This window comes from Coregonus clupeaformis, chromosome 11 (genome assembly GCF_020615455.1).
Source record: "Coregonus clupeaformis isolate EN_2021a chromosome 11, ASM2061545v1, whole genome shotgun sequence".
Lineage (NCBI taxonomy): Eukaryota > Metazoa > Chordata > Actinopteri > Salmoniformes > Salmonidae > Coregonus > Coregonus clupeaformis.
Window position 1 is genome coordinate 4,718,852 of NC_059202.1, and position 27,266 is coordinate 4,746,117.

The following is a 27,266-nucleotide window of genomic DNA, read 5'->3' on the forward strand; positions in this document are numbered from 1 at the left end:
ATATTTTTTCCCCCCACTGTATATATATATATAGATAGATAGATAGATAGATAGATATTACATTTACATTTTAGTCATTTAGCAGACGCTCTTATCCAGAGCGACTTACAGTTAGTGAATATTTTTTATTTATTTTTATACTGGCCCCCCGTGGTAATCGAACCCACAACCCTGGCGTTGCAAACGCCATGCTCTATCAACTGAGCTACATCCCTGCCGGCCATTCCCTCCCCTACCCTGGACGACGCTGGGCCAATTGTGCGCCGCCCATGAGTCTCCCGGTCGCGGCCGGCTGCGACAGAGCCTGGATTCGAACCAGGATCTCTAGTGGCACAGTTAGCAATGCGATGCAGTGCCTTAGACCACTGCACCACTCAGGAGACATAGATATAGATAGATAGATAGATATATAATCTCACTCACACTCCGTTATCTCTGAGTGCTCTACCAGGAAAAACGTCTGCATTAGGCTCCAGTGTCAGCCCCTTCTCTATTTATGTACAACTAATAGGATAAGTGCCTCTGGAGCTCTGAATGGAATGTGTTGAATCCTCTGTTCTTCTCTCATGTGCCTTCTATAATTCAGTTACCATGGTTTCCTCCTCTTTTTTTAGGGAGAGCATATATCGCTTGCTGCCTCAGACAACGCCAGAGAACATCAATAAGAATTTCAGTCACTACAGTGTGGACCCCACCACGCGCTACCCTAATATTAGCCTCCACTTCCTTAGGCCCAACCAGGTAGTGTACACACTGAGAACATATGACTGTGATTGGAGCATGGTGTACTACAGTACCCATATATTTTTTTAGTTTTGTTCTTTATTATTTTTTAGTCATTTAGCAGACGCTCTTATCCAGAGCGACTTACAGGAGCAATTTGGGTTAAGTGCCTTGCTCAAGGGCACATCGACAGATTTTTCACCTAGTCGGCTCGGTGATTAGAACCAGCGACCTTTCGGTTACTGGCACAACGCTCTTAACGACTAAGCTATCTGTGCATGATATCCCATTTGAGGTGGGCCAGGAGTTTGTCCTGACCACCTGACCTGACCAGTGATACTCTGGCCTAGGCTATAACTAAGAACCAGAGTTTTTTCCGGTTCAGATACGTGACCAGGTAAAAACTCCTGGCCCTAGCTTTGACCTATGGAAGATGTCCTATGTGAAATGCTAATGTTATGTTGGTTCCCCCCCCACTCTGTTGTTGTCAGGTACGACACCTCATTGACACAGGGGATTCAAGCAGGGAAATGCTTATCGAAATGGAGAATGTAGTCAACTCGTCAACACCCAAGCTCACCCGAAATGGTGAGTAGTGTTTACATGAATGTTCTTGTATTCATGTGTCCCCTGATTAATTAAGTTATAATATTTTTTTCTGAGCAAATGTATTCAGTTATTTAGTTAAGTTCATTTTATACAATTTTCATGAATGTCTGCTTTTTAAAGAGTCTTGTTTTTGGGACCTGGTCTTTATTAAAATCACCGAAATGTAACAATGAATTGCTTTCACCCTAGACCATTACCTGCTTGAGAAGCATTTATTTAATTTATTTTTTCACCTTTATTTAACCAGGTAAGCCAGTTGAGAACAAGTTCTCATTTACAACTGCGACCTGGCCAAGATAAAGCAAAGCAGTGCGGAAAAAACAACAACAACACAGAGTTACATATGGAATAAACAAAACGTACAGTCAATAACACAATAGAAAATCTATATACAGTGTGTGCAAATGTAGTAAGTTATGGAGGTAAGGCAATAAATAGGCCATAGTGCAAAATAATTACAATTATAATTTAGTGTTAACACTGGAGTGATAGATGTGCAGAAGATGATGTGCAAATAGAGATACTGGGGTGCAAATGAGCAAAATAAATAACAATGTAAATAACAATATGGAGATGAGGTAGTTGGGTGGGCTAATTACAGATGGGCTGTGTACAGGTGCAGTGATCGGTAAGCTGCACTGCAAGGTAACATCATGAATGACTGAAGTCCAAATGCATGGTGTTTATCTGAAGGTTCCTTCCTAATAGTCCTTAACCGTAGAAACAAGCAACTGACAATGACCACCATGTGTGACTTGGGAATGGTGCTATGTGGATGGACTCATTTTATATGATTTATTTTCACTAACCTGGTCATTAATGGGATGGTGGAATGTCACTGGCATCGTCCATAAGGTTAAAAAGTTCATTTCTAACTATTTGAAATGTTTCTGGGAGTGTGACATTCCCCTACCTCTCATGGGCTTTTCCTTCACCTCTATGACTTGACAATAAAATGTATTGTGGCTCTTCCACATAGGATAGTCTGACAGTGACAAAACCAAAACTGGTCTAAAAATCCGCTATTCACTGACTATGTGCTCTTCCCCTCCCAGAATCCATAGCTCGCTCCAGCAAGCTGCTAAACTGGTGTCAGAGGCAGACGGAGGGCTACAGAAAAGTCAGTGTGACCGATCTCACCATGTCCTGGAAGAGTGGCATGGCCCTGTGTGCCCTCATCCACCGTTACAGACCTGACCTCATGTGAGTCACATATACATATCTGGATGTTGTATTTCTGACCCTATTTTGCCTGTAGAAATGCTTACAGTGGAACTATACTATCATAAGCATAGGAATGAAGTAGGACCTGCAAACACGATTGCTCCATCACATACCATTGATTACAGTGGATCTTCATCTGGTCCTTACATACTCTCATTATCATGTCCCTTATGTCCCTTACTGTCAGTGATGAAGGGGTTAACCCCTTAGACTCATGGAAATGTGCCTATATGGATAGGGACAAATTGAAGAACTATAAAAAGTATATGCATGACTATGGTAGCAATTGAAAGAGAACACTTTGGAGATTATGGGGTAATTATTAGACCAAAGGTTAGGGCACAACAGTTCACCTGACACAAGACTGAATCCAAACATTACACTGTTGATTTTATGTGCATTTTACATTTACTGTCCTTTTACAGCATTTGTCAATAGCGAAATCTGAAAATACTCTGGACACATTCAGTAACGTAAGAATATTCATTGATTTTGGAGTAGTTGCAAGATATTAAATAACGATTACAAGGGTTTGAGTGAGAGGTCTAACTGGTGTCTCCAAGTGGCCACACACCTCTCCAAACTGTGTACAGTTCCTAAGTATTTTCAATGCACTCAAGGAAAGAGCCTTCAACTGTAAGGTTAATTATGATAATTTTTTGCTCTCCTAGCTTTGCCATTGAGGAACTGAAGCAAGCACTCTTGTAGTTTTTTGTTTGGAACACAGCCCTGCGTCCCCACCATCCCACAATTACTGTTGTTTACACAATCCAAAAACGTTCCATTATAAATCACAATCTGGGTCAGGTGGGCATCATTTGAAAGCTTATTATATTGCCAACATGGCTAGCTAAGTTATAAAATACGATCTTACAGTGTTAGGCTCTTCAGACAAACAGATTGTAATTTTGGTGCGCATAGAATGGAGTCATGAGTGCATTCAAGTGCGTGTTCCTCGTCTAATCTTCTTCACAATACGACAAACATTCTGTAAAGGACAACCCAGGGTATAACGCATGTCAACCTTGTAACTGTGGATCAAACATAGTGATTATAAATGTTGATAATGTAAATACTGATAGTTCAATGGCGCCGGAGAAGATGGCTGCCGTTTTACAGCCCTCTAACCAATTGTACTATTATGTGTTTTTTCGCGTTATTTGTAATTTATTGTGTACATAATGTAAATAAAGCGAGTAAACTACCTATTCCATCAATCCTATTAGCCAATGTTCAATCATTTGAAAACAAATTGGATGACCTAAGACTAAGGTTATCCTACCAATGGGACATTAAAAACTGTAACATCTTATGTTTCACTGAGTCGTGGCTGAACGACAACATGGATAACATACATCTAGCGGTCTATACGCTACATCAGCATGATAGAACGGTTGACTCCGGTAAGACAAGGGGTGGCAGTCTGTTTATATTTATAAACAACAGCTGGTGCACAAAATCTAATACTAAGGAAGTCTCAAGGTTTTTCTAGCCTGAGGTAGAGTATCTCATGATAAGCTGTAGACCACACTATTTACCAAGAGAGTTTATCTATATTTATTGTAGCTGTCTATCTACCACCACAAACCGATTCTGGCACTAAGATTGCACTCAATGAGCTGTATAAGGCCATAAGCAAACAGGAAAACGCTCATCCAGAGGCAGCGCTCCTAGTGGCCGGGGACTTTAATGCAGGGAAACTTAAATCCGTTCTACCTAATTTCTATCAGCATTTTAAATGTACTTCCCAGTGACACAAGCCTACCAGACGAGCTAAATCACTTCTATGCTCGCTTCGAGGCAAGCAACACTGAAGCATGCATGAGAGCACCAGCTGTTCCGCATGACTATGTGATCACGCTCTCCATAGCCGATGTGAGTAAGACTTTTAAGCAGGTCAACATTCACAAGGCCGCAGGGCCAGACGGATTACCAGGACGTGTACTCCGAGCATGTGCTGACCAACTGGCGAGTGTCTTCACTGACATTTTCAACATGTCCCTGACTGAGTCTGTAATACCAACATGTTTCAAGCAGACCAGCATAGTCCCTGTGCACAAGGACACTAAGATAACCTGCCTAAATGACTACCGACCTGTAGCACTCATGTCTGTAGCCATGAAGTGCTTTGAAAGGCTGGTCATGGCTCACATCAACACCATTATCCCGAAACCCTAGACCCACTCCAATTTGCATACCGCTCCAACAGATCCACAGATGATGCCATCTCTATTGCACTCCACACTGCCCTTTCCCATCTGGACAAGAGGAACACCTACAGTGAGGGAAAAAAGTATTTGATCCCCTGCTGATTTTGTACGTTTGTCCACTGACAAAGACATGATCAGTCTATAATTTTAATGGTAGGTTTATTTGAACAGTGAGAGCTTCAGGTTCCTTGGTGTCCACATCACCAACAAACGATCATGGTCCAAACACACTAAGACAGTCGTGAAGAGGGCACGACAAAACCTATTCCCCCTCAGGAGACTGAAAAGATTTGGCATGGGTCCTCAGATCCTCAAAAAGTTCTACAGCTGCACCATCGAGAGCATCCTGACTGGTTGCATCACCGCCTGGTATGGCAACTGCTCGGCCTCTGACCGCAAGGCACTACAGAGGGTAATGCGTACATCCCAGTACATCACTGGGGCCAAGCTTCCTGCCATACAGGACCTCTATACCAGGCGGTGTCAGAGGAAGGTCCTACAAATTGTCAAAGACTCAAGCCACCCTAGTCATAGACTGCTCTCTCTGCTACCGCACGGCAAGTGGTACCGGAGCGCCAAGTCTAGGTCCAAAAGGCTTCTCAACAGCTTCTTCCCCCAAGCCATAAGACTCCTGAACAGCTAATCATGGCTACCCAGACTATTTGCACTGCCCCCCACCCCATCCCCCTCTTTTATGCTGCTGCTACTCTGTTTACTATTTATGCATAGTCACGTTAACTCTACCCACATGTACATATGACCTCAATTACCTCGACTAGCCGGTGCCCCCGCACATTGACTCTGTACCGGTACCCCCTGTATATAGTCTCCCTACTGTTATTTTATTTTACTGCTGCTCTTTAGCTATTTGCCTTTATTTTGTATTTTTCTTTAATTAACATTAACAATCTATTTTAAATTTTTCTTTTAATAAACGGTATTGTTGGTTAAGGGCTTGTAAGTAAGCATTTCACAGTAATGTCTACACCTGCTGTATTCGGCGCATGTGGCAAATACATTTTGATTTGATTTGACATGAGTTTTAAAATATGGAAATGTGAAGTGCACATTTTGACTCATTTGTGTTTGGTTTGCTTGTATGACATCAAAGCGGTATTTATTATAATCCTCAATGTCTCATCTTTCAGAACACATACAGTTGCTTGCGAAAGTATTCACCCCCCTTGGTATTTTTCCTATTTTGTTGCCTTACAACCTGGTTTTTTTGGCAGTTTGTATCATTTGATTTACTCAACATGCCTACCACTTTGAAGATGCAAAATATTTTTTTGTGTGTAACAAACAAGAAACAAGACAAAAAAACTGAACTTCAGCGTGCATAACTATTCACCCCCCCCCCCAAAGTCAATACTTTGTAGATCCATCTTTTGCAGCAAATACCGCTGCAAGTCTCTTGGGGTATGTCTCTATAAGCTTGGCACATCTAGCCACTGGGATTGTTGCCCATTCTTCAAGGCAAAACTGCTCCAGGTCCTACAAGTTGGATGGGTTCCGCTGGTGTACAGCAATCTTTAAGTCATACCACAGATTCTCAATTGGATTGAGGTCTGGGCTTTGACTAGGCCATTCCAAGACATTTAAATGTTTCCCCTTAAACCATTCGAGTGTTGCTTTAGCAGTATGCTTATGGTCATTGTCCTGCTGGAAGGTGAACCTCTGTCCCAGTCTCAAATCTCTGGAAGACTGAAACAGGTTTCCCTCAATAATTTCCCTGTATTTAGCTCCATCCATCATTCCGTCAATTCTGACCAGTTTCCCAGTCCCTGCCGATGAAAAACATCCCCACATCATGATGCTGCCACCACCATGCTTCACTGTGGGGATGGTGTTCTCGGGGTGATGAGAGGTGTTGGGTTTGCGCCAGACATAGCGTTTTCCTTAATGACCAAAAAGCTCAATTTATTCTCTTCTGACCAGAGTATCTTCTATATGTTTGGGGAGTCTCTCACATGCCTTTTGGCGAACACCAAACGTGTTTTCTTTTTTTTTTCTTTAAGCAATGGCTTTTTTCTGGCCACTCTTCCGTAAAGCCCAGCTCTGTGGAGTGTACGGCTTAAAGTGGTCCTATGGACAGATAGTCCATTCTCCGCTGTGGAGCTTTGCAGCTCCTTCAGGGTTATCTTTGGTCTCTTTGTTGCCTCTGATTAATGCCCTCCTTGCCTGGTCCGTGAGTTTGGGTGGGCGGCCCTCTCTTGGCAGGTTTGTTGTGGTGCCATATTCTTTCCATTTTTTTATAATGTATTTAATGGTGCTCCGTGGGATGTTCAAAGTTTCGGATATTTTTTTATAACCCAACCCAGATCTGTACTTCTACACAACTTTGTCCCTGACCTGTTTGGAGAGCCCCTTGGTCTTCATGGTGCTGCTTGCATGGTGGTGCCCCTTGCTTAGTGGTGTTGCAGACTCTGGGGCCTTTCAGAACAGGTGTACATATACTGAGATCAGCTGACACTTAGATTGCACACAGGTGGACTTTATTTAACTAATTATGTGACTTCTGAAGGTAATTGTTTGCCCAGATCTTATTTAGGGGCTTCATAGCAAAGGGGGTGAATACATATGCACACACCACTTTTCAGTTATTTATTTCTTTGAATTTTATGAAATAAGTTATTTTTTCATTACACTTCACCAATTTGGACTATTGGTGTAACTTTTGTAATAATAATAATAATATGCCATTTAGCAGACACTTTTATCCAAAGCGACTTACAGTCATGCGTGCATACATTTTTACGTATGGGTGGTCCCGGGGATCGAACCCACTACCCTGGTGTTACAAGCGCCATGCTCTACCAATTGAGCTATAAAGGACCATTTTGTGTATGTCCATTACATGAAATTAAAATAAAATCCATTTAAATTACAGGTTGTAATGCAACAAAATAAGAAAAACGCCAAGGGGGATGAATACTTTTGCAAGGCACTGTAGACTCCACTGAATGTACAGCATTTCCCCCACTCAGACAATAACAAATGTGCCAAAGTAGCCCAATTAGCTGGAGGGATGGGGGCATCTTCTTGTCACGCGCAGTGCTCAAGTTTATAACGTCAGTCAGTCAAAACCTAGACAGGGTTGTGAAGAGGAGAACCTTAGCTCTGACGTCATTTATATTATTTTACTGTACAGCCACTGCGTTCCAATTTAGGCGCTTATCACTGACAAAATCTGCCAATTTTAGCACGTATACGGGATAACAGGAAAGGGTTAAAACTGTCATGGTTTGCTGTGTTTACGACTTTGTTTATTAGTAGCTTGTGTTATTTATCACCAGGCCTTGGTTCAGGACTGTATATCATACTAAATGATGTGACAGCTCATAGTCAAGCTGCCTGTTGAGTCAGGGAAAAGGGTGTACACACACACACACACACACAGCAGAGACTGACACATTGCCTAACGAGGGGAGAGATGGGGTCATTACCTTCTGCTGGCTACACAGCGATTAGCATTATAGCTCATTTATCTTCTGACTGACCTTACCCAAGTGGTTGTTCTCTGCTCTGCTGGCTTTCATAGTCCAGATGATTGTGGGAGGATGATAGGGGGCTGCATGGATGGGAAATATGCACTCACAATCACTCACACAGCTGTGATTGGTTCCCACTTCCCATCGCTAATGCTGCAACACCTTCATCTACACTGATTGAAGTGGATTTAACAAGTGACATCAATAAGGGATCATAGACTGACCAGGAGAAACCTATGTCATGGAAAGAGCAGCTGTTCCTAACGTTTTGCACACTCTGTGTATAAAGATTATACAACCTCAGCATCCACTCCATTTGAACCTGCTTAGTGTGTTTGTCATGTTTATTGGGGGAAGTCAAGTGATGTTTATATTCACAGTGCTAATGGTTGTGTTGACTCCCATTTTGACTCCAGGTATTTTCCTGACTCTCTCTGCCCCACAGTGACTTTGACTCCCTGGACGAGCGGGACCAGCAGAAGAACAATCAGCTGGGCTTTGACGTGGCCGAGAGGGAGTTTGGCATCTCGCCTTGCATGACGGGCAAGGAGATGTCCCAGGTGTCAGAGCCTGACAAGCTCTCCATGGTCATGTACCTCAGCCAGTTCTACGAGATGTTCAAGGACACAGTGCCCCCTGGGGCCGGAGGTGAGTACTGTATTTGGCTGGTTTTGTAACTTTGTTTTTTGGGTTGAAGGTTGAATGAAATGTTATACACACTGACTAATGGGTCATGGCTCCATAGCAGATGTTAGTAAGACCTTTAAACACTTTAACATTCACAAGGCCGGATTTCCAGGACACAAACAGTTGAAGTCGGAAGTATACATACACCTTAGCCAAATACATTTAAACTCAGTTTTTCTCAATTCCTGACATTTAATCCTAGTAGAAATTCCCTGTCTTAGGTCAGTTAGGATCACCAATTTATTTTAAGAATGTGAAATATCCGAATAATAGTAGAGAGAATTATTTATTTCAGCTTTTATTTATTTCATCACATTCCCAGTGGGTCATAAGTTTACATACACTCAATTAGTATTCAGTAGCATTGCCTTTAAATTGTTTAACTTGGGTCAAACGTGTCGGGTAGCCTTCCACAAGTTTCCCACAATAAGTTGGGAGAATTTTGGCCCATTCCTCCTGACAGAGCTGGTGTAACTGAGTCAAGTTTGTAGGCCACCTTGCTCGCACACGATTTTCAGTTCTGCCCACACATTTTCTATAGGATTGAGGTCAGGGCTTTGTGATGGCCACTCCAATACCTTGACTTTGTTGTCCTTAAGCCATTTTGCCACAACTTTGGAAGTATGCTTGGGGTCATTGTCCATTTGGAAGACCCATTTGAGACCAAGCTTTAACTTCCTGACTGATGTCTTGAGATGTTGCTTCAATATATCCACATAATTTTCCTTCCTCATGATGCCATCTATTTTGTGAAGTGCACCAGTCCCTACTGCAGCAAAGCACCCCCACAGCATGATGCTGCCACCCCCGTGCTTCACGGTTGGGATGGTGTTCTTCGGCTTGCAAGCAACCCCCTTTTTCCTCCAAATATAACGATGGTCATTATGGCCAAACAGTTTTATTTTTGTTTCATTAGACCAGAGGACGTTTCTCCAAAAAGTACAATATTTTTCCCCATGTGCAGTTGCAAACCGTAGTCTGGCTTTTTTATGGCGGTTTTGGAGCAGTGGCTTCTTCCTTGCTGAGCTGCCTTTCAGGTTATGTCGATATAGGACTCATTTTACTGTGATATAGATACTTTTGTACCCGTTTCCTCCGGCATCTTCACAAGGTCCTTTGCTGTTGTTCTGGGATTGATTCGCACTTTTTGTACCAAAGTACATTCATCTCTAGGAGACCGAACGCGTCTCCTTCCTGAGCGGTATGACGGCTGCGTGGTCCCATGGTGTTTATACTTGCGTACTATTGTTTGTACAGATGAACGTGGTACCTTCAGGCATGTGGAAATTGCTCCCAAGGATGAACCAGACTTGTGGAGGTCTACAAATTTTTTCTGAGGTCTTGGCTGATTTCTTTTGATTTTCCCATGATGTCAAGCAAAGAGGCACTGAGTTTGAAGGTAGGCCTTGACATACATCCACAGGTACACCTCCAATTGACTCAAATGATGTCAATTAGCCTATCAGAAGGTTCTAAAGCCATGACATCATTTTCTGGAATTTTCCAAGTTGTTTAAAGGCACAGTCAACTTAGTGTATGTAAACTTCTGACCCACTGGAATTGTGATACAGTGAATTATAAGTGAAATAATCTATTTGTAAACAATTGTTAGAAAAATGACTTGTGTCGTGCACAAAGTAGAAGTCCTAACCGACATCTACTATAGTTTGTTAACAATAAATTTGTGGAATGGTTGAAAAACAAAGTTTTAATGACTCCAACCTAAGTGTATGTAAACTTCCGACATCAACTGTACTCGGAGCATGCGCTGACCAGCTGGCAAGTGTCTTCACTGACATTTTCAACCTCTCCCTGACCCAGTCTGTAGCAGACCACCATAGTCCCTGTGCCCAAGAAGGTAACCTGTCTAAATGACTATCGCCCCGTAGCACTCACATCTGTAGCCATGAAATGCTTTGAAAGGCTGGTCATGACTCACATCAACACCATCATCCCAGACACCCTGGACCCACTCAAATTCGCATACCGCCCCAACAGATCCACAGATGACGCAATCTATATTGCACTCCACACTGCCCTTTCCCACCTAGACAAAAGGAACACCTACGTGTGAATGCTGTTCATTGACTACAGCTCAGCGTTCAACACTATAGTGCCCTCGAAGCTCATCGCTAAGGTCTCTGGGACTAAACACCTCCCTCTGCAGCTGGATCCTGGACTTCCCGACAGACTACCCCCAGGTGGTGAGGGTAGGCAACAACACATCGGCCACGCTGACCCACAACATGGGTGCCCCCCCGTACACCCTGCTCACCCATGACCGCGCACGACCCCAACACCATCATTAAGTTTGCTGATGACGCGAAAGTGGTAGGCCTGATCACCAACGACGATGAGACAGCCTATAGGGAGGAGGTCAGAGACCTGGCAGTGTGGCGCCAGGACAACCTCTCCCTCAACATCAGTAAGACCAAGGAGATGATCGTGGACTACAGGAAACGGAGGGCCGAGCACGCCCCCATTCACATCGACAGGGCTGTAGTGGAGCCGGTCAAGAGCTTCAAGTTCCTAGGTGTCCACATCACTAAGGATCCATCATGGTCCAAACACACCAACACAGTCGTGAAAAATATTTTGCTTCGGCCCTGAGATTCTCAAAAAGCTCTACAGCTGCACCATCGAGAGCTTCTTGACTGGCTGCATCACCGTTTGTTATGGCAACTGCTTGTTATCCGACCTCAAGGCGCTGCAGAGGGTAGTGATGTACTGGGCCGAGCTTCCTACCATCCAGGACCTCTAAACCAGGCGGTGTCAGAGGAAGGCCCAAAAAATCGTCAACTACTCCAGCCACCCAAGCCACAGACTGTTCTCTCTGCTACCACACGGCAAGCGGTACCAATGTACCAAGTCTGGAACCAACAGCTTCTACCCCCAAGCCACACTGGACTCTACCCACACACTCACATACTTACACTGAAACCCCAACACACACACTACGTGCGCCCACACACACGGGTCCCATGTGGCTCAGTTGGTAGAGCATGGAGCTTGCAAAGCCAGAGTTGTGGATTTGATTCCCACAGGGGACCAGTTCGAAAAAGTATGAAAAATGTATGCGCTCACTATTGTAAGTTGCTCTTGACGTAAATTTACAAAAATATAACGCAACATGCACACACATGCATAAACATTTTCTGCTCCCTATATATAGCTTTGTTATTTTTACTCTTTATTTTTATTAGTTATTCACTGTCACTGTTTCTATTTTTTTTTCGAAAATGTTGTATCTTATCTTTAACTCTGCATTGTTGGAAAAGGATAGGTAAGTAAGCATTTTACTCTTAGTCTACACCTGTTGTCTATGGAGCATGTGACAAAAACATTTTTATTTTTATTTGATGTTCATTAGGCACCAAACTGACTGAAACGAGGAGGGTCCTACCTGAACTTGTCCAATGAGAAATGCTCGTTAAAATGTTCCATTGCAAAACATTTTGCTATAGTGTACCCTATTGAATGCAACCCTGGTGTGTACGGCCTTACATTCTCTATCTGTTACATTTTCAGGGGACCAGAACATGAGCCCTGAGGAGAAGGCTGCGTTGATCAACAGTACTAAGTCCCCCATCTCCTTCCTAAGCAAGCTAGGCCAGAGCATCTCTATCTCACGGAAGCGTAACCCCAAGGTCAGGACTCAATCAATCAAATTAATTTTATAAAGCCCTTTTTAAATCAGCAGTAGGAAAAGCACAGTGGCCAGGACTCATGGCCCAATACATCGCTGTCAGCAGTCTCATTCCCTTTAACACAGATTACTGTGTTTACGTCATGTTTTAATGCTACTGTATGAGTCAATAGATGTCTGCCTGAAATAACCAGTGACAACATGTGATTATGTGATCAACAGGACAAAAAGGAGAAGGATGTGGATGGTTTGGGGAAGAGGAGGAAGACCAGCCAAGCTGGCCACTCTGAAGATGTGAGTAAAACGTTCAAGGGTTCAAACTCAGACGCTGAATTCCTCTTCGGAGCTTTGCAAAACTCAGAGAAACTATTAGGTAAACCTCATTCTCTGACTGGTCTCTTCCTGTCCATGTGTTTGTAACAGGAAGAGGTTTTGAGGGGTAACTGTGACGACCGGCCATCTAACAGTACTGCTCTGACAGAAAGGAAGATGAAGGAAGAGTCAGCGGCTGTAGGGAACCACAACAAAGTCAAGTCCATGGCCACCCAGCTCCTCGCCAAGTTTGAGGAGAACGCCCCCGCCGAATCCAAGGGCCTCAAAAGACAGGTATGAAGAGACTCATGTGTCTGGTGGATGTAAGGAGTAGTCTTGCTTGCCTGGATGTGGGAAGAGACGACAGTAAACTGTTTTAAAAATGAGAACTGTTGCTTGGGACTTAGCTTTCCTGGATGATAGATCACATGACAGCTCTGTTTGCACACAGTGTTTTGTTTGTCAAACAGTAAATATGCAGATCTATTTCATCTCACGGCGTCTAACATGACTAATAGTCTTGTGATGCTGAGTGTGTAGGAGCACTGTACTACTGTATTATTGTGTTGAACGCCAGGGCCTGTATAAATAAAACTTCTCAGGGTAGGAGTGCTAATCTAGAATCAGTTTTCCCTTTTAGATCATAATGAATAATGATTATGTAAAGGTGGAGGACCTGATTCTAGATCAGCACTCCTACTGTGAGTCGCTTTGTGAATACGGGCCCAGAATGCGAATATTGACGTGGACCGGGCCTGGCGGCATATTGTTCCGTGGTACAGAAGTGCTGATAGTGCTGACTGGTTTGCTCCTCCAGGACTAGGGATGTGAATGGGTTTACAGAGCCAGTCCAAGACCTGATCCTGGGTCAGTCACCCTGCCTGGAGCAGTGGGAAGGCTCTGTGGACTAGTGGAACACAAGCCACTATTGTTGACATAGAAAGACAACTTACAGGCAGTGTTCCCGAGTGTTGCCATTCCAAAATTCCTGCTCGGGCTGTGTGTTTTGCAATTGCTACATCTGATAAGATCGTTGATACACAAAAGACTCTGAGGACGACTTGGTTAATGTAAATTGAATTGATGAAACGTTAGAAGTGAATAGCCTGCCCAGGTCAAGTGATGTGCTGAGTGAACAGCTTTGTGCAGAACGTTAGAAAGGTTTCTCTTTTGGTCACATATTTGTACAATGTGAAATATGATTGGTAAATCAATGTTTAGTTGTCATCTTTCCTAATGGTATAATAACCAGCTACAAATGGCCCATCAAAGACGATGTACATGCTGGTTAATAGGAGCTAAGCCCTACTTATGTTGAATTCCACTGGTGGTAATATTACATTTTATACTGCTGCTGCTGTGTTGAATTGAATTGTGTCACACCAGAATGGCTGAAAGAGGAGCCTGTGTGTGCGTTTTTCCAGCCAGTGAGCTTCACTTTTTCATCCCCTCTTTGACCCTGCTGCTCTTTGCAAGAAATGCTGATAATGTCTTTACCACAGTATCCATATTACAGTTCTTAATTCTGTAGTCAGTTATAAGCCTAAGATAGTTCCAGTTGGTACAATAATCAATCATGTCATATTACGTTACACACAGCCAGCATGCTATTCTTATGACAAACTCAATTTCCTTTAGTTTTTTTTCTCCCAGTTAAATTTTTTTTCCAGCCAGCATGTCTTCTCATGTTTCACTTCCCTCTCTATTTTTCTCTCTTCCACATCTCCTCCCACCGTGGATCATGACCGGGACTCATGGGGAAATTGCTCACCGTGTCCTGGTCTCTTATTGACCACTTTGGCTGTCACTCATCTTCCACTCATATTCCACTGGTCAAAGGGGGATTCTCTGCCCAATCTGGATCTCCTCCTGGCGCTGCCCCCTCCCCCTGCCTCCCTGGCCCCCCCCAGGGAGCCTGTCCGCTTAGCTCCGGTCCCTGCATGGAGACAGGTAAAGAGTGGACTAGTTTAACCCCTGGATGTCCCTAAGCAACCTTCTCTCTGCTGTGTTTTACAGTAGTATAGATGGGGAAAGCTGCTTTGTGTCCAGATTGTTATTGATCATAGACATAGCATGTCTTGTTTTCTGTAGACTTTGGAGTGATAAAACCAGTAGTTCCGATTTTGTTAATGACAACAACAAAAAAAGTCAGTGTACATGTTCTAAAACTTCTGGATCAGATAGTTTTGTGTGTGTGTGTGTGGTGCCAGAATAAGCAGCTGTGTGTGGTTGCGGTCCGTTGACCTTTCGGCCCAGACGGTGTGTGATGTCATGTTTTCTCTTGTCCCATGTGGATTATCCCTTCTCCTTCTCCCTCTCTCCCTTATCCCCTCTCCTTCTCCCTCTCTCCCTTATCCCCTCTCCTTCTCCCTCTCTCCCTTATCCCCTCTCCTTCTCCCTCTCTCCCTTATCCCCTCTCCTTCTCCCTCTCTCCCTCTCTCCTTATCCCCTCTCCTTCTCCCTCTCTCCTTATCCCCTCTCCGACTCCCGCCATATTGTCTCAGAAACGCAACCAGCAGCAGGAGCAGCTCAGCTTCCGCTATAAGGAGAAGGTCAAGTGTCAGACCCTACCCATCAGAGGGGAGCAGGTACGCTGGCCTGGCTGACGCTGTAGTAGTCTCTGCCTACTAGGCCGTCTCCCCTCTCCAGTTTACCAGCTAACCATGCTATCAGTGCTAGCTACTAGCTAGCCTAGCATCCCATGCCTTCATAGACAAACAGGCTTTCGCTTTAGCTTAGCTCAGTTAGCTTAATTGTGCTAGTAATCTAAGCTTAGTTAGCTAATCATTGAAGCTTCTTTTGTCGTTTCTGTGTGGTTCTTTTTTAAATTGTAGATGCTAATAGTTTGAGCCATGAAGCTAAATGGCTAGTTCAGAGCTGTGCTTGATTGACCCCTGAAAGCTAATACTCAGTTGAGCTAATTTGCTGGATATAGTCTGCAATGAAAAAATATAGATTTTTTGTGGAAATATTAGTTAACACACCATGAAGCCATTAAAGGTAGACTCAGCGATATGATGTAGATGCAGAAAGTAAACAGCATAGTGGGTCAGTTTCCGCAACAACTAAGAGTGTTGAAGCGCGAGGCTCAACTTCTGTGCTGTTTTGGTGCCCTGCCTACCACACTGTGAACCAGGCCCCCAGTGTCCGGTCTGGAGCGTGAAGTCACGAGCTCTGCTGGTCAGCTACTGCGTAGAAACCTAGCGGTGCCAAAAGCTCTGGTCTGCCCTAGAAAGCCAATGTAAATTACGATCGGCAGAACAAATAATTTTTAGACTGCTGTTTTGGGCTCTAAAATTAGTTTATTATGATCAAGTTCGATCCCCACAGAGAATTATTTTAAAGTTTGCTACAAATTGAGATATTTAATTAAATACTGATCCATTCTGATTACTACATTTGCCATCACACAGGACCACGTACTGACACAGACCAATCACAGGCCGACAGGCTACGAGGAGGCTCATTCACGCTCTTTGCACGTGTCTCTCAGGCAGGATGAAAACGACATCGACCATGATCCTTTGCTAGTTAGGGCCACTTTCACCATGATCCTTAGCGGTTTTTGGTGCCATTCAGCCCCATTCAGCAATATGGCGCACTTCAAATTAAAATACTTCCGGCTTCATGCGCCATCGGTTGTTTTCCATAGGAATACGTAGATGATGTCAGCGCTATCACTATCTGCTGGTTTTAATGTTTATGAGGTGAACAGCGTGAAGCAAACCCATGCACATGGGCAGATACTGTGTGTGACTGTGTGAGAGCGAAGTCTTCAATATCTGTGGTGCTGCTTGTGGCAAAGTCTTTTAGCTGAGTTTACCTTTAACATCTAGACTGAGTGGACAGTGAGAACTTTCCAATACCACTTTTCCATCTCAAACACTCATGTTCCCTGATTAGAGCTCCTGTTTTAGTAGCTCTTCAGACTCACATAAGTATACTCTCGCTCACCACAGTATTTCATACTTTCCTCATCATGCAATTCTTCCCCCCCTTTTCCCATTCATCCAAGGTTTTTGTGGCTTTTGAAGGAAAAAAACACTTGCAGATTTCTCTCTTGCTTCTAACTGTATATTAACTAGAGTTGGGAAATGTGGAGATGTGATTTATTTGCCTTAATTTTCCACATACATCCAGTGGGTGGTCTTTATGCACAGTGTGTGTCCTTGTGTGTCATTCAACAGTGTTGGCATGAGTGTTTAGTGCAGTAGAATGCCAGTGGTAGTAACGTGGATGAGTGTGGGGGTGAGGGTAGCACTGTAGCAGATGATTGTTTTAGCCTAGTGGATGAGAATCATTAGTTAAATTGATATTAATATGTCAATGTGTGTGTTGACTTCAAAAGTGAATTCGGATGAGATAATATGAATGGTATAGAGTTTGTGTGTGTGTGTGTGTGTGTGTGTGTGTGTGTGTGTGTTAAATGGTGTAAGTGTGCACGTCGGTGACACCATCAAGTGACGGCCTGTCCTCCTCTCCTCACTCAAGCCAAGAAGCGGTACAGAGTGGAACTCGGGCTCACGGAGCTGCCCTAAGAAAACCATTCTGCTTTCCTCTTCCTCCACCTCTTCACTCTCTCTTCACTCACAGGTGACCAGTCTGTGCCATACCATACCAGACCATACATATACTCCCCTATCCTCTTCCTTGTCGATCCTATATCTAACCTCTTTCCTCTCAGGTCTCGTCTTACCTTTGTATAAGTTCTCCAAATGTGCTGTCAAAGTAGAAAGCTAGACTCTTCTTCCCCTCCCTCGTAGAGAACTTCCAATCTAACTAAAATAAGCTGTATCTAGTCTTAGTTTACATTCTTCTCATGAGTGGGTTGCTTTTTGTTAACTTTAAGAGGGTTTACTTATGTTGTGGCTGACCAGTGTGTAGATTGGGGCCTTGTTGCCATACTGTCTGCAGCGAAAGATCTGATGCTGTATATGGCATGCTGCTGTTTGTTTATGAAGGCCCAGAGAGGAGAAACATGGTCCTAGCTCTCAGTGGTCAGTATTGAAGTGTCGGTCTCTGTGTGTGTGTCCTCAAGCACTGTGGTAGAGGCGGTATGGAGGAGGAAGAGACCACACAGGACCAGACACCTCAGGCACACAGGGTAACAACCATGGTTGCATGGGCCTGCTGTAATCAGTGCTGACCCCTGGGGAACGAACAACACAGACGGAGTGTGTGTGATTGGGTGTCTCTACGGATTGTGTGGGGGAGAACGGAAGGAATTGTTGTGGGTAGAATATAATGATTGGGACGAACAACAATCAAAGTGTAAGCAGATGATGACTTCTGTCATTTCAGGGCTAGTTTCATTTGGGCACTGTTTGTTCTCTTGTACCATAGCAGTGCTAACATGCTAACTCATATACAGTATGAATACATGATATGTCTGCCCTTTGTCAATAGAGGTCTCTTATTCCATAGCCTTTCATAGAGTGTTAGGTCAACCTTAGCAGCTAACTGCATCAACCAGTGTCAACAAGTTTTGGGACAAACAGACTGTAAACACACACAAGGCTTACCTTGGTTTGCTCTGCAGAAATGGGAACCCATGCAGCTTGAGGAGCCAGAGCCTATTCACATCCCTAGCATTCAGGAGAGGTCTGCGTGGCTAGTCGCTAAGTTTAAGGGTAAACCTGAGAAACCAAAGGTGAACACCAAACCGTGCTGTCTAGAATCAGTGAATCCATTATCTGTAAGTGATAGGCCTAGTAGATTTATTGCATTTTTGAATAGTTTGTGCGTGTTTAGTGTTGGTTTACTACTGTACTCTTCATCATTCTGATCATTCTCATTCCTGTTGCCTTCTCTAAACTGTCCCATTTCTCTGTCCTCTCCCTTCCCCCTGGAGCTTAAGAAAAAGCCCTCACGCTTTATAGAACAGTAGCACCTGTCCCTCAGCCAGAACACAGAAAGCCTCCTCTCCTCCCCTGAAAATATTGGACAGGTAGCCTCTCCTGCCTGGGGACTATAGACCTACAGTGTGGAGCTGGCACTAATACATCTCTGCTTCCTGGAAACATCACTACCTTTAGATATCATTATACTGCACTCATCTCTAAGTATATCTACTGCCATTAAGAACCGCTGCATTGTAACATTTCTCTGACTGCTAACCTCGTAAGTTTACCTAAGCTGAATTTGCCTCTGTGTTTCTACTGCATGACAAACGGAGATTGGCTTTTGAACAATGCAGCGTTTATAAGTCCTAAATGCCAGTAGTCACCTCTGCTAATAGTTGATGAATAAATCAATAAAAAATAGTTGATAAGTGATTTAAAGGTGCAGCAGTCAGGACACCCGTGTTAGGTCAGACAAACCTGTCACGTAAAAATCACTTCAACCACTAACGCAAGCACATAGCTTAACCTCAACGGTCTTTCCTGGTTAAATAAAGTTGAAATAAAATCAGGATCTTGTGTGGAGCATGGGATGTTTTGTGAAACAGCACTAAAAATACAGTGCATGGCTATATTCTGCCCTTCCCAGTCCTATTCTATTCTTTGTAACCTAATAATGCCTTATTCTGCAGGAACTAGAGCCTCTGCGCTCTGATGACCAAATGTCGCTACATGTCCTTAGTGTACAGGACAGGGCTGAGCAGCTAACCTCGCAGTTTCAAGGCAAGCCGGCAAAGCCACAGGTCATACACAGTATACCACCACCGCTCGATAGCCCTGAGGTCCAAGTTCCAAGTCAAGGACTTTACGGCTACCAAAGAACTGACCTGGTCTCTGATCTCTTTAGTTACTTTACAATATATCATGAATGTCAGATTGAGTGATAAACCAACAAATAAAAAACTGCGTAGGTTTTGATTAGTCCTATTATTTACTCAGTATCGGTCATTCGTGTTCTGTGGAATTAGAATATGACCCAGTCAAGGTATTTTCATATCAGCTTCTCTTGCATCTTCCCTAATTTCTCTTTTCTCTAACCAAGTCATCCTGCTATAACTGTCCTCTCTTCCCTCTTTCCCCTGGAGTCCACGAAAAAGCCCTTGCATTTCTTTATACAAAAGTGGCACCTGTCTTGCAGCCAGAGCCCAGAGAGCCCCCTCTCCTCCCCTGAAACTCTGAGACAGGTAGCCCCTCCCTTCTGGGAAGATTGACAGTGGAGATCACCCTAACACTGCCTGGCCTGTGAGATGTAATTGAACTGATATCCAATGTGTGTCTTGACAAGCAAGTGCACACTGCATACAGGAATGGTTCATATTATGTATGAGGGTAAAAACGCATGTCCCGTTTTAGTCAACGATATTACTCAATTGCTGTGGTGAAAAGTGTGATGACACTATGTGGAAGAGAAGGTAATGCAGTCATAGCCATATTATTGATTTATGTTCCAATAGATTGCTATTAGCAGTCACTTAGGTGTGGCCTGCATTGCATTGCAGTTTTGTGGTCACTGTGCTTAGGGGAGTCCTTGCCTGATGTTTTGGCCTCAATACAGCTTAATTTGATCCTCATGTTGATAAGCCCTGTTCGGTTCCAACTGGGCTGGTGTAATCATGGCTCAGAGATGTGCTACTATAATACAGCATGTTATATTTACAGTAAATCAGCCATACTTTAAAATATTTAGATCTCTTTTCTATGGCTTACGCTGTGCTAACTGTGACCTCAATTCTGTCTCTCTGCAGGATAATTGTTATTTTGGGATCTTTGTAGATCTAATGGTGGCCATTTTAGGGTTACAGCTAAAGCACGTTTGAGATATTACAGTGAATGTCTGATCTTTTGAATGTACACAGTTGATCCTAACATTTTACTTTATCCTAAGCCAGTATAAACAATCTCTCTTCCTGTGTCCATGGTGACCAATTATCTTGTTTTATTAGCCAAAGGGTAGCGTAGGGAACATTAATACCATAAATCTGACTGTGTGTGTGCATGCATGTGCTCACACACATTTGGGTGTGCATCTGTATATGGGTGTAAGCACATATAGCCACTGTCAAAGTCCAGGATATTGCTCAGCTTCACAGGGCCAGTCAACAGCTGTTTCTCCTCATTAAAGTAATGGTGTGTTGACATCACTGGTGTTTTATTGGTTCAAATCCCAGAAGGCTTTCTGTCGGACATTGCATGTAGCGTGGTGTGGGTAATGGTTTTATTTGTGCCAATGAAGGTTCAAGAGTTGTATGCAGTTGGTTTGCATGCATTTCTCTTCTGTTGAAAACACTCATTCAAAGCAGTTCATTGGGTGGGGCTGGTGGGCCGATCAACCAAACATGGCTTCACATGCTTGATCAACCAAACATGGCTTCACATGCTTGATCAACCAAACATGGCTTCATTTCCCTCTCATGATCAGTTTAATATTATTTTCCAGTGCCCTTTAGTGCCTTACATAGTGTACTACCTCACCTCCCATCATAGTTTACCCCTCTTCCTCATACAACTCCTCCTACTCTGCCATTTAGTTTCTCTCATCCTTAAAGGGATACTTTGGGATTTTGACAATGAGGCCCTTTATCTACTTCCCCAGAGTCCGATGAACTCGTGGACTGCGTGCAGTTTGAAGGAAGTTGCTAACTAGCGCTAGCGCAATTGCTAACCAGTGTTAGCATAATCACTGGAAGTCTATGGTATCTCCTAGCATGCTAGCAGATACCATAGACTTCCAGTCATTGCACTAACGCTAGTTAGCGTTGGCTCGAAAAGCTACCTCTAACTTTCTTCATACTTGACACAGAGATAAAAATGGTATCCACAAGTTCATTTGACTCTGGGGAAGTAGATAAAGGACGTCATTGCAAAAATCCCAAAGTGTCTCTTTGTCTTTCTCATCCTACTCTCGTTTCTCTCTCTCTCTCTCTGCCTTCCATAGAGATATTTAAAGATGTACACAGGGGAAGTGAGCTTATTGGCTGAGCAGATAGCCAATCAGCATCAACCTCAGGAGGAACCTAAGCCTTTACTTGACAAGAGGGAATTGGTGGAATTGGTAAGAGCCAATGGTATCATAGGGCACTAGGCATGTTGTAGACCCAAGAGTGAAGTGACTCCAGCTAGCGAACGTAGATGTGGTGTTTGGTGATGAGTGGAGCTAGGACTTCCTTCAAGTTCTAGAGAATAATTGTAATTTTGTGTGTGTGTGTGTGTGTGTGTTTCTTAGGAACTAACTCTGTGACCAGTGTTCTGTGTGTGTGGAACATTTGACCTCACTTAAGCTTTGTGGAGTTTTGTTGTGGTATCCAACATGTGCCATAATCTCAGGTGTTTCTGAAAATCTGCCCCACACTTATCTGCCCCATATACATAGACTTGAAACCACTGGCAGCTTTAATAATGGAACACTAGTAACTCTAATAATGTTTACATATTTTTTTCTTTACTCATCTCATATGTATATACTGTATTCTATTTTACTGTATTTTAGTCTATGCCACTCCAACATTGCTCATCCTACATTTTCTAATATTTATATATTCCTTAATTCCATGATTTTACCTTTAGATTGTGTGAATTGTTAGATATTACTGCACTGTTGGTGCTAGAAACACAAGCATTTTGCTACACCCGCAATAACATCTGCTAAACATGTGCATGTGACAAATAAAATGTGATTTGATTTGAAATGTTTTGCCTGGTGTAAAAAAAAAAAAGGTCCTAGTGGCTAATCCACAGCCATAATCATTGTATGGCCTACTTATTACTAGGTCATTAATGGTTTGATATCAATGGAACATTTGATCCCATATCCCCTAACTCTCTATCATATATAAGTTGGGGCTTCAGGAAAATGGCTTCCCACTCTCCCCATCTCTCTTTACCTCTCTGCAGCCCCTAATACAGTCTCCTCTCGTCCTCTCACCCCTACAGAGTTCCCTGAGGAAGGAGTTCCCCCAGAACATCGGGGGCAGCGATGTGTGCTTCTTCTGCCGGAAGCGTGTGTACGTTATGGAGAGGCTGAGCGCCGAGGGCAAGTTCTTCCACCGCAGCTGCTTCAAGTGTGACTACTGCGGCACCACACTACGTCTTTCGTCCTACGCCTTCGATGTGGAGGACGGTACGTGGAGGAAGACCCTACTTTAAGCCACCTGTTGTGGTTACTATGTAGTGTGTTTTTCGTTCAATACAGATATGTTTGTGCTGTCTTCCCATGGAATGACTATAGGAGTTGGTAACACCGTACTAAAACAAATATACACTGAGTGTACAAAACTTTAACGACACCTGCTTTTTCCATGACAGACCAGGTGAATCAAGGTGAAAGCTATGATCCCTTATGGATGTCACTTGTTAAATCCACTTCAAAACAGTGTAGATGAAGGGGAGGAGACAAGTTAAAGAAGGATTTTTAAGCCTCAAGACTATTGAGACATGGACTGTGTATGTGTGCCATTCGAGGGTGAATGGGCAAGACAAAATATTTAAGTGCCTTTGAACGGGGTATGGTAGTAGGTGCCAGGCTCACCGGTTTGAGTGTGTCAAGAACTGCAACAATTTCCAGTATGAAAAATGTATGCACTCACTAATTGTAAGTCGCTCTGGATAAGAGCGTCTGCTAAATGACTAAAATGTCAATTGGATCACAAAAAAAAAATGTTTCAAGAATGGTCCACCACCCAAAGGACATCCAGCCAACTTGACACAACTGTGAGAAGCATGGTAGTCAACATGGGCCAGCATCCCTGTGGAACGCTTTCGTCACCTTGTAGATTCCATATCCCGATGAATTGAGGCTGTTCTAAGGGCAAAAGGGATGCAACTGAATATTAGGAAGGTGTTCCTAATGTTTTGTACACTCAGTGTACTTGTGAATAGATACAGCTTGCATACACTGTTGATATGTTTACAAAAACATCCCACCTGAATGACACAATCACTTTGTTTTGACTAAATTCAAACAGGGCACAGACATTTCTGACACGCAATAAGATCATTTGAGACTCAGTCAAATTAACCTGTTACATGATCAAGATACTGTAGAAAGTGCTGCCTCATAGACATACACACACATACTATGCCAAGCCTTGTCCTTGTGGTTGTCCTTGTGGTTACAATAGGAGTCATCATATTGTCCTCATAGCGTCTGCCGCATTATTTATTTATTTTCTCTCTCTGAGAGTCATAAGGCCTCTCTTGTGCTCATGGAACAAGAAGCAAATTGTTAGCAATGACAGAGTGGCTGTTTCTCCCAGTTTAGTTAGTGATCCCAGTCATCCCACTGGTAGAGCAGACTCCAGAATTCCCACTAGGAACTGATGGAGGGAGGGAGGGAGGACAATCATTTTGTCTTTCTATGAACAACATACTCTCACACACAGGCTTTCACCGAACTAAAGAGTATGCAACAGTCATGAGGTTAATGCAGTCTGATCTGCATAAGATGTTTGTTTTGCACTGGTTTAATACTTCTCTGTTTCTGTCTTTTCTCCTACAGGGAAGTTTTACTGCAAGCCCCACTACTGTTACCGCTCGTCTGGTCAGGCTCAGAGGAAGAGGCCGGCCCTGACCCCTGCTCCACTCAATGCTAAGGTACTACTGACCCATCATCTCTCCACACACACACACACACACACACACACACACACACACACTGGATCTGTCATGTAGGATAATCAGGAAGTGTAGGATATGTATTGACCCCCTCCTCCCTTCCACTTCTGTCTTGTCTCCAGGACAACCAGGCGTCCTTGCCCGCAGCGGTCACCCTGGACTCCCCCGGGAGGGGGGCGATGGCATCCCCGTCCCCCACCGAGCACCGGCCCTCAGGTACCCCCAATACCCCGCTTTCCTCACCTGTAGCTGTGGTGCCACTGCCCCGCCTGGCCCCGCTGGCCCGGGCTCGGGGGGTGGGGGAGGGGCCCCTGCGCACCCTCTGCCGCACCCTGTCCTGGACCTGCCACCAGGTGGCACGAACTCCCCTCGACTCGCCCTTCCTTTGTACCTACTGTATCTACCTCTTCTGCTGTTTCACCCTCAACGCCCTGCTCAATCTCCTAGCATGACCTGTAGCATGATGTACTACAGTACCCATAATGCTTTGTAGAACATATCCCGTCTCCCTATGACCTCCGTGACTTTACTTCACCAACTAATGACTCTGAGTGAAACTGTATAGATCTAAGCTAGCATCCTCTATTCCTCTTTCGTATAGCTTGTTGACTTGATGTCCTGTTGATGTAAATCTTGTGATTCTGTGTGTGGTGTTATTTATTTCTTGAAGATGCATCATTCCCTCCCATTCGCATTCAATTTGTGATTGATTTTGGCCAGTAAAGTAGCCCCGCTGCCAGCTAGATTTGAAACGAATGGTGCATCTTCTTCTTCTTCATTTCTCGGCTGGGAAATTAAAATAACAGTCAGGCAAAATGATGAGCCTTCGCTGTTTGCTTCTGTGGTTTTTAAGACTTCATCATACTGTAGTTAACTTTTCTCACTGAGTTATAGTAATTATTATTATTAGTAATTTAACAGTAACCTGTTGAATTTTAACCTGTAGTTATGTACATTAAATGTCAGATTTATATCAATTAATTAATTATATTAAACATGTTATATTACTCAACAAATAAGTTGTGTGCTCTTTTGCCTGCCTGTGCTTTAATCAAAGGCCAAACATGTGATTGTAACCTGTAGTGGCCTGTGACTTTCTTAGCTTTACCTCCTTTTTGACCTGCTCACTAGAGCGTGCCTGTATCAGTGCTTGTGATTGGTTCTCTGTAAGCTTGACCTTTTCACCCTCCTATCAGAGCAGCCTGAAGCCAAGAGCTAGTGCTTGAAACAGTGCTTGTGATTGGTCCCTTGTGAGATCCACCCTCCCTCTCCTCTGACCATACCATCAGTGGCTGTCCTGTCTGTCTGTCCTCCTGCATTCCCACCCCTCTCTTTGCATACTAACACCTCCAATGCTTTTCCTTAATGCCACATTTCTCTTGCATATACTGTAGTGTCATAGATGTTACAGATGAAATGTATAGGTTGATATCTCTAATGTAAGGCTAATGATCTAAAGTGTGAAGTTTGTAGCTTAGATGACTTTAATAGGTCATTTGTAGGCCTAGGCCAGTATTATATTTAAGGTAAATATAAGGCTTTCATCCCCCAACTACTAGCACATTTATACTTGGTACTAAGATATACAGTACCAGTCAAACGTTTGGACACACCTACTCATTCAAGTGTTTTTCTTTATTTTTACTATTTTCTACATTGTAGAATAATAGTGAAGACATCAAAACTATGAAATAACACATATGGAATCATGTAGTAACCAAAAAAGCGTTAAACAAATCAAAATATATTTTATATTTGAGATTCTTCAAAGTAGCCACCGTTTGCCTTGATGACAGCTTTGCACACTCTGAGCATTCTCTCAATCAGCTTCACATGGAATGCTTTTCCAACCGTCTTGAAGGAGTTCCCACATATGCTTTGCACTTGTTGGCTGCTTTTCCTTCACTCTGCGGTCCAACTCATCCCAAACCATCTCAATTGGGTTGAGTTCGGGTGATTGTGGAGGCCAGGTCATCTGATGCAGCACTCCATCACTCTCCCTCTTGGTCAAATAGCCCTTACACAGCCTGGAGGTTGAAAAACAAAAACAAAAGATAGTCCCACTAAGCGCACACCAGATGGGATGGCGTATTGCTGCAGAATGCTGTGGTAGCCATGCTGGTTAAGTGTGCCTTGAATTCTAAATAAATCACAGACAGTGTCACCAGCAAAGCACCCCCACACCATCAAACCTCCTCCTCCATGCTTCACGGTGGGAACCACACATGCGGAGATAATCCTTTCACCTACTCTGCGTCTCACAAAGACACAGCGCTTGGAACCAAAAATCCACCGGACAGATTTCCACCGGTCTAATGTCCATTGCTCATGTTTCTTGGCCCAAGCAAGTCTCTTCTTCTTATTGGTGTCCATTGGTAGTGGTTTCTTTGCAGCAGTGGTCCTCTGTAGCTCAGCTGGTAGAGCACGGTGCTTGTAACGCCAGGGTAGTGGGTTCGATCCCCGGGACCACCCATACACAAAAATGTAAGTCGCTTTGGATAAAAGCGTCTGCTAAATGGCATATTATTATTATTATTATTAATTCGACCATGAAGGCCTGATTCACGCAGTCTCCTCTGAACAGTTGATGTTGAAATGTGTCTGTTACTTGAACTCTGTGAAGCATTTATTTGAGCTTCAATCTGAGGTGCAGTTAACTCTAATTAACTTTCTTCTGCAGCAGAGGTAACTCTGGGTCTTCCTTTCCTGTGGCGGTCCTCATAGAGCTTGATGGTTTTTGCGACTGCACTTGAAGAAACTTTCAAAGTTCTTGAAATTTTTGGGATTGACTGACCTTCATGTCTTAAAGTAATGATGGACTGTCATTTCTCTTTGCTTATTTGAGCTGTTCTTG

At 43.5% G+C, this 27,266-nt stretch overlaps 1 protein-coding gene across 9 annotated transcripts in view; it reads left to right on the forward strand.

The window, feature by feature from the left end:
* Positions 1–27,266, forward strand: part of mical3a (microtubule associated monooxygenase, calponin and LIM domain containing 3a) — a 133,405-nt gene that overhangs the window by 77,301 nt on the left and 28,838 nt on the right. For 8 of the 9 annotated variants that reach the window (XM_041890601.2, XM_041890602.2, XM_041890603.2 and 5 more), the window contains exons 12-22: positions 615–741; positions 1,215–1,311; positions 2,388–2,535; positions 8,703–8,905; positions 12,473–12,591; positions 12,813–12,884; positions 13,014–13,196; positions 21,738–21,854; positions 22,733–22,919; positions 24,297–24,391; positions 24,535–24,628. In XM_041890601.2, the coding sequence (XP_041746535.2) occupies positions 615–741; positions 1,215–1,311; positions 2,388–2,535; positions 8,703–8,905; positions 12,473–12,591; positions 12,813–12,884; positions 13,014–13,196; positions 21,738–21,854; positions 22,733–22,919; positions 24,297–24,391; positions 24,535–24,628 (1,442 nt within the window). The remainder of the gene's footprint in view (positions 1–614; positions 742–1,214; positions 1,312–2,387; positions 2,536–8,702; positions 8,906–12,472; positions 12,592–12,812; positions 12,885–13,013; positions 13,197–21,737; positions 21,855–22,732; positions 22,920–24,296; positions 24,392–24,534; positions 24,629–27,266) is intronic. The other variant, XM_045223423.1, reaches the window with a different exon arrangement.